This window comes from Parambassis ranga, chromosome 20 (assembly GCF_900634625.1).
Source record: "Parambassis ranga chromosome 20, fParRan2.1, whole genome shotgun sequence".
Taxonomy (NCBI): Eukaryota; Metazoa; Chordata; class Actinopteri; family Ambassidae; genus Parambassis; species Parambassis ranga.
The window spans coordinates 15927564-15936190 of NC_041040.1; the positions used below are offsets into that span (position 1 = coordinate 15927564).

Below are 8627 nucleotides of genomic sequence, written 5' to 3' on the forward strand. Positions count from 1 at the left end.
ACCGTCAGTGCTAGTCGAAGCTGTAGGAGGTAACATCAGTGCCATCCCTCAAAGTCCAACTCATGCTAAAAGCCTTGTTTTGTCACATGGCCCCAGGGGACTTTAAATTGATGTTAGATCAACTTAGAAAAGTTGGGAGGAAATCGCAATTACTTCATATTATTATATTATATTTCATAATATACTAATGTACTTTTTTCACCACCCACCCACAGAAGGTCCCCCCCACACACACACACATTTTCAATGCTTCCTACGCCCCTGTGTAGGATCCATTAGACAAGTGAAAAACGCTCATCAGCACGTTGATGAAGGCAGTCCGCACCTCACAGCTCTACCACTGCAGAGAGAGAGAGAGAGAGAGAGATCCTCATTGATCCACAGTTGCGGCGCGTCTAAACTCCTCCCGGTCACTGCGCGCACATCATGTGGCCAACACCAGCCTGATAGACACACACCGCGCACGAGGGAGCCCTATATAAGCTGTGCAGCTGTCAGGTGGAGGACACTGGCTGCTCTGCTGCTGGGGGAAGGCTCGCTTTAGGGGATTACAGCTCTACATACTCATAGATCCAAACTGTAGCAATGTCTCACGCTTGGGGATATGCAGCGACTAACGGTGAGGAGCCCACTGCACGTACACGGTGTCACGTAGTCTGTTAAGTGAGGTGGAGGAATGATTGGCTGAATGAGAAGACAGTGCATACACGGGTCACTGCAGATATTTTTTTTATTATTATTCTGCGCGCGTTGGAGGCGCATCTTGACCTCCAAAATGCGCAGCTCATTCCCATGAATAAAACCTCTCCTAATTGATTTCTATTAACCACGGTGATATCATTGTATTAATTCCAGGACCAGAGAAATGGGCTGATCACTTCCCCATTGCGAATGGACCCCGCCAGTCTCCCATTGACATCGTACCCGCTGAAGCATCTTACGACGCGGGGCTGAAGCCGCTCAACCTGAAGTACGACCCCTCCACCTGCCTGGATATCCTCAACAACGGACATTCCTTCCAAGTGACCTTTGTAGATGACACCGACAGCTCAAGTTAGTGTGATATAAATACTGCATGAATCATAACTCTGATGGGGGATAAAATAGCATTATTTTCCATAGGTTTATAATCACCATGGCAACCTGTGTGCGGTCTGCGGCATTCAGCTCCAATTCAGGGCTGCAGCCCTCATAGACACCAATATGCTGCTATATTAATATGAATGCATGCGTCCCAGTTTTCCTCTGACGCCTATAGGGATTTAGCATGATAGCATTACACTAATCTTTATTTCATGTTTCATATTTAATAAACAAAGACAGTCGCATTAGGAGCTGCAGATGTGCTGCAGGAGCTCCGTTCAGAGGCCAGAGCGTGCAAATTGAATTGGTAATGTAACCCCTGGTAAACCGTTCCCACGCCGACTCTTTTCTGCTGGCAAGCGAGGTCAAACGCGCAAGAAACGAAGGTTACTCTGCAAACTCACTCGGGTGGGTTAACTATTAATGTGCCAGGTCTCTGTAGAGGAATTGGTTAGTGTAGTTTAACCTTGTGTGTGTATATATATATATATATATATATACATACATATGTATATGTTATTATTTCCCTTTAATGCACTGATTTCTTTCATTTTTATTCAGATAGGATTTCCAATTTCTTTTGGCTGTTATTGTTGGTTGCTGTCCTTCAGATGATAGAGGTTACATAATGAACACAATGACAAGGATTACTAGTACATGCTGAAAGAAATGAAAGCATCTTTTCTAAAGCGGGATTTATTCTTCTTCACGCTGCACTTATTTTCCAGCCTGCGGTTATAAATAAAGAAGGAGCTGTCTGTGTGACGTGATCATTTATCATGTGTGGAAAATATGGCTTCATCTTTATCTTTATGTTTCACTTATAATAATAATCTCAAGTTAACACAGTTTACATACCCCCCTAACATCTGAGGTCAAGTTTGACAAACAAATATCCTGTGGTGTGAGGTCAGTGTGTGTGTGTGTGTGTGTGTGTGTGTGTGTGTGTGTGTGTGTGTGTGTGTGTGTGTGTGTGTGTGTGTGTGTGTGTGTGTGTGTGTGTGTGTGTGTGTGTACCAGCAATAGAACAGTACGCAGGATTATCTGCTCCTGTTTCAACTACTGTGTGTACTGTAAATATTATGCAACATTGAACAGGGTTTGATGTGAACAATACCTGGACTGGTCCGCATGTAACCATCTGTCTGACCAGGACTCACACAACAGGAAGTGAGTCCGCTTCCATGGAGTAAAGGGAGTGTGTACATGTGTGTATCATATCCTATTATTAATTTCCTGTTGCAAGTGACGTGGCTGACTGCAGGTCTACCCCCTGAGCAGAGCAGGCTGAACTGATGGGAGGTGTGTGTGTGTGTGTGTTTGTTCCTGCAGCTCTGACAGATGGACCCATCTCAGGGATCTACAGGCTCAAGCAGTTCCACTTCCACTGGGGAGGCTCTGATGACAGGGGCTCTGAGCACACTGTGGCTGGGACTAAGTATCCTGCTGAGGTAGGGGCGCTCTGCATCATCATGACTGTCATAGACAGTAGAACAGATTCAGGTTGATGACAGTAACTGTATTTGTATTGAATGTCGGTATTGCTCAGTAGAAAAATAGTTTTTGTTGTCCTATTATGACAGAAAGAAGTAGTTGTTTGTGTGTTTACTGACTTGTTGTGTGCTGGTTATTTGATGTCTTTGTTTACACTTGCTAAATGTAGCTTAGCGACAGATCAGATGTTGGTTACTTAACTGGTAAAGCAAGCTGCAGCATAGTAATTTGCTGCTTTTCGCATTTGCAGGTAACATTAGCTTGCTGCACCTTCACATACTGGCAATAAAAAGTTTTCAAATCCAAAATATAAATATTATATATGAAGGCTAATGCCTAACGGATTTATATAGCATATCAAAACACTGTATTCCTCAAACAAGACCACTCATTTTCTCAAACTAAATATATATTTTTTAATCTATTTCCAGCTCCATCTGGTGCACTGGAACACCAAGTATGCTAGCTTTGGTGAAGCAGCCAGCCAGCCTGATGGGCTTGCTGTGGTTGGAGTTTTCCTGAAGGTGAGCAGTGATGGTTGAAGCATAAACAACATTGAACCCTGGCGTAAAAAAAATCAACCTGACATCATACGTGTTGTTCTTTCTCAGATCGGTGAAAAAAATATCAACCTCCAGAAGCTTCTTGACGCATTTGACGTCATCAAGAGCAAAGTATGTTGCTATGACAACCATATATTCTGACAGTTATCTATGACACTATGTTCGATTGATCCATTCGCTCTCTGTGTTGTCTTCAGGGCAAGCAGACCACCTTCGCTAACTTTGATCCCTTCACTCTGCTCCCTGGCTGCCTGGACTACTGGACATACCTCGGCTCTCTGACCACGCCCCCTCTCCTGGAGAGCGTTACCTGGATTGTCTGCAAAGAGCCAATCAGCATCACCCCCGAGCAGGTATGCCTACTCACATAGTCCATTCAGCTGCAGCAGAAGGACTGGCGGCGTGCCCGCGGTCTAGAATAGCCCTGTCTGCAAATCCTGTCTTTACTACGATCTAAATCAAGGGCTTAATTGTTCAGATTAACAGCGCAGCTGAAACGGGAAGAAGAAACCTCTGTAATGGGATGAAATGCAATACAGCAGCCTATTCCATTTTCATGATGAAAAAAAAGACGAGCGAGAGAATGAGGGCAAACAAGAGTTCACACAGAGTGGTGGCCTCAACATAGTCAGTGTGTGGGGAGTCAACAGGAAACCCTCATCCCACATATGCATCATGATTAGTAGGTGAAGGGTAGCAGAAGGCAGCAATAGTGTCGGTGTGTTATTTCAGACAAATAAACATTGTGCCTACATTTCACCTGAAAATCCACCTATTCAACCTCTGACCACATTCATTTGAACATCAGGCCATGAGAATGAACACTGCATGGTCAGATGTTTATTTCATTTGACCATGCAGTGATTAGAACCCTGAAGAGTAAACATGTGAGGCGTGTGGATATAACCTTTAGACTTAGCTCCATATAAGGCGGCTCCAGCAGATAATGACTGAAATAATTACTTAGAGATTATTTATCTGCTCATTTTGATAGCATACACCCACCAGATGAATTATGAAAAGTAGCTTTCTGTATGCACTCATGTGGCTGATGCATTGTATTTACCAAGAACTGACTCATTCATCAGAGTTAATGACATATCACCTCAAACAGGTCCTCTCACACCATCCTGTAATGACGCTTTTCTTGAACAGCCTGCTTGTTACACAATTCTTCAGGTGGCAACAAAGTTCATTTGGGTTCATTTAGGTGAACAAGTTTAAAGTGGAGGAGGTGAGGGATGATCACAGGCCCTTAATGTTCAGGGAGGTGGGTGCGTACATGCTTATAGCATGATAATTGATTACAGTAGGTGTGGCAGACAGTATTGTTTGAGCTGGGTGGATTCTGTGCATTGCCACTTCTCTGCATTCCTCACGCCCACTCTGAACTTCCAACCAATCACACAATAGATCTTCACGACCAAGAAGTAAAGTTCTGCTCAGGCGATGTGTCAAGAACAAGGTGTGAGACCTGCTAAACCAGCGCTCTGAGAAGAACAAGTTTCTCTGTTTTCATGGATTACATAACAACCTATAGGGCGGTAGTCTTAAATAACGTCTTAGTAAGAGATAACAAAATCGACACCCCATTTATTTATGGTAAATACAAAGTTAATTCCAGCTGCCTGTTAGCCTAGCTAACATAAAGATAGTGGGACTGGGGTGCAAGCTAGCTACCAGCACACATAAAGCTATCATAATGGTAGCAGGGAATGGATTACACTGCCATTCTTGCCAATGGAATTCTGTGCTAAAGCTAACCAAAAATTAGCATAAAGACAGGAAGCAGTAAATATTTCTAAAAAAGGCCATAGGTGGAATTTCATATGGCACAACCAAGAATCTATGGTTTGTAGATTTTATGCTAAGCTAAGCTAACCATCTGCACGCTGTAGCATCATCAGTGGTATCGATCTACTCGTGAAACTTTCACTAAGCATTTTCCAAGCATCAAAGCAATGACAACAAAACGGCTCAGCTGTATTCTGCAGTGGAAGGCCCTGTGTTCATATCGGTGACTCAGCAGTGATGTGTTGCGTGATTGACAGTCACAGGAGGTCAGCAGGAATTACTACCACCGTCTTCTCCCTTTTCACAGATGGCCAAATTCCGCACCCTGCTCTTCTCCGCTGAGGGTGAATCCGAGTGCTGCATGGTGGACAACTACCGCCCTCCCCAGCCACTCAAGGGTCGCGCCGTCCGTGCTTCCTTCCAGTAGTAACCCTCCCCCTCTCTTTTTGCCTTTTTCAGCCGTATTGCCCTCTTTCCTCTGTTAACCCCATCCCCTCTTCCCCCCTCCTTTTTAGTGAGACACCCAGAATTACCTCTCTTGCAGTGAGCCACAAAGCACACACATATCTCTCTCTGTCCGTCTAGTTTTTAAAAGAAATGAAATTCCTAGCCCGTTGCTTTCAGTGTGGGCCAGTGTGACAATGACAGTGTGTGTAAAAAGCCAGCAAAGATACCAGCCATAATTTACTGAAAGGACTTCATGGTGGCTTCCACGCATGAACCAGGATTCAGAGAAACAGGCAATGAAGATAAAATAGAGCCTACATGGTGTTTTTGAGCAAGCATGGAGCTAGCTGCAGTTCGGCTGGGGGAGGATGCAATAATATCACCATCTGTGAGGAGGCTACGGTGCAAATAAGACACACGCAGACACACAGATCTGTCTGTAATCTCTGACTGACTGCTATCCTCTGCATCACAGCAGCTTAATGAAACGCCGCAGCCGCCTCCATCACAAATGATTCACTGAGAAAATCCCCCTCTGGCACATATAAACACACAAACAACATCACACACTGGGTCGCATGCAGACATGCTGCCTATAGGCACTGACCTGCTTATCGATCTGAATTGTACAGCAGCAAACGGCTGCTGCTGCTCGTGCTAGCTCCGGAGCACCATGATTTCAGGCTAATCTTCAAATGCTCTGCGTGTATGCCATCCCAAATTGTGTTTTTGTTATTATTGTTGGTAGTAGTAGTATGGATTATGTTTTTTTAGCCTGACAGCTTATGCAAATTAAGTCTTAAGTGATTCCTAAAATATGCTTTGTAACCAAATGCTCCTGCTGCTGTTGATGTCCTGATAATATAGCAATAGGGAAGAATGAACCTCCTTTATGTACAAAAAAAACCCTCTGTGTGTCCAGTGCAAAAGCTTAAAACGCACAAAGCCAAGGAAGAAATTACCCTGCCAGGGAAGCCAAGGAAGAGGAGAGAACCTGCCAAGATTACAGCACCGTCCTGGTGTCAAGAAGAATTAACAAAAGGCAGTATGAGGTCCTGATGACCTCTGTCTGAAAGATGTTTGACAGAAGAGATTTATTTCCAGAAAGATTGTAATAAGTAAAGAGAAACGCCTTATGCCGATCATAACTAGGGCTGTCCCAGGAGTACGTGTTTTGGAAGCGGACGTTTTACTAGTTAAATAAAATATATTTTATGACAAGCCTCCTGTTTCATGTCTTTACTCTGCAAGTTTGCGTCTTTGTTGTGATTTTAAGTCCTATATGTTGTTACGTAAGTCTGTCTGCATGCCAAGCAAGTCCTTAGCCTGACAGTCAGCTGTTCCTAGAAAACTCCTTGAAGTGACTCCATTTTTACCCGAGGTTCATCCGGGATCAGCGTTACACAATGGATACATAACGTTATCTGCAGGCTCACTGCTTTGTGTGAGTTATACAGAAGGTTTGGAAACTTTTATAGACACTGAGTCTGCATGCAATTAAAATGATGGCTATAGAGTGAAATGTTGAACAACAGAGGCCAAGACATCAGACAACAGTGAAGGATTCAAAAAGTCCCTCATCTGAAAAAAAAAATGATTTAATCAAACTTCCTGTGAACATTTGCATGTTTACAAGTGCACTTAACTCGAGCTGGCATCTAAGTGAATGTGAAACAGAATAAACTAGATTCTTTCTTGAAGCAGCAGACATAATAGAGCTGGGCCAAAAGAAACAGATACCAAAATACACATGCCAAATTTAGAAATTAGCATATGACATACTGACAATTTTAGCATAGTGATCACCGTATCTCTGGTGTTCAGACATTAGCATGTACATATTGATTATTCAAGAGCTGGAAGTGAGGAGCAGCTAAACATCAATCTAAAAAAGTCCAGTTGCCTCGCTTGGGCCTCTCATATGAAAATGACCTGGAGGATTTAGCTTTCTCCGAGCACTCCGGCTTCCTCCCTCGTTCTAAAGACGTGCTTGTTAGGTTAGTGACTCTGAATTGCCCGTAGGTGTGAGTGTGAGCGCTGGGACCCTGTACTTCAGGACAAAGGTTCAGAGGTAGATAGAAGGTTAAACTAGTCTTACATTCTGTTAATAGTATCTCTGAAGATCAGTAGCACATTACAAAAATATACTAAAGATCCAAATAAAACTGGTCCACTCGGCGGGCGATGATCTCTCATGCATGTGTGGGCAGGTTGCTATCTGCTAACACCTCAGTGTACTTCAGATTTTAATCAGCATCGGCATGTCACCCTGTGTGGAAGAGTACTTCTCACCTCTCTCATATACTCAGCACAGGAAGACAGCTTTCTGTCAGCGTTGTATTTTTACCCAGCTCATCTGACTCTGTGTGTGTGTGTGTGGACTCTCCCACCCTCAATGTCCTCACAGTGACACTAATGTAACACATGTCCACCGAAACGTCAATACAAATAAGAGCTATCGACTGCTGAAATGTTTGTCTCCCCATCGCGGTCAGAATCAATAACTAATTGTATAATAACAAAAAAAAACAGCACAAACTGAACAGAAAAGCCAGTTTAGGGGCCACGTGTGATCAGGAGCGGGGACACTGTGAGAGGTTTTATAACTGCTCCAAGCTCAGACATACTTGTGTTATGTAGATTCTCTCAGTTAGCGCTGAAAGCAGCTGCACCTCCTCAGGCTTGATTGTGTCACGCTGACATCTTCCTCTTGTTTGACTGCCCTGATGTGCGTCACCTGTGTTGTGTTAATTGTCTCCCTCCCACATGTATTAAGTCCTCCCATCATGCATTGCCACAGTTTCTTGGTTTCTCATAGCATTACAGCTTGTAGCTTTAGCAGAGGCTCTTCTTATATCGTTGTTGTCTCACCAGCGCTGCCTTGTGTGTTGCATGTGTTTAATCTCCCTTGGTGTTGTGACAGCTGTGTCGGTTTGAAGGTCCTGCTGGGTGCCATCATGTAGCACAGATGTGGCCACGCTTTATGTGCACGTTTTTTGTTTGCCTCCTTCATAAACTGACGAGAGCATTGATGCGCTGATCGTTCAGTCTGGTAGTCAAGGTCGGAAACCTCAATGTCATAACTGATTTCTGTTAGTGCCACTGGCCCGAGCACAGGGTGAAACCACCACAGTGCTTCGTTGTGATATACTAGATACATATATATATATGAAGTGAGCACACAAAATCAACCCTTTACTCCTCGTGGTGTGCACATAGCAGAGATTGGACACGGTCAGCATGTCA

General features: G+C 43.8%; 1 protein-coding gene across 1 annotated transcript; it reads left to right on the forward strand.

The window, feature by feature from the left end:
• The first annotated feature begins 443 nt into the window (after positions 1-443).
• Positions 444-6599, forward strand: LOC114452965 (carbonic anhydrase 1-like). Its single transcript, XM_028432538.1, has 7 exons — positions 444-619; positions 856-1053; positions 2416-2534; positions 3009-3101; positions 3189-3251; positions 3338-3493; positions 5242-6599. Exons 1-7 carry the CDS (start codon positions 586-588, stop codon positions 5359-5361), a joined length of 783 nt encoding a protein of 260 aa, XP_028288339.1. The 5' UTR covers positions 444-585; the 3' UTR covers positions 5362-6599.
• Positions 6600-8627: the final 2028 nt, after the last annotated feature.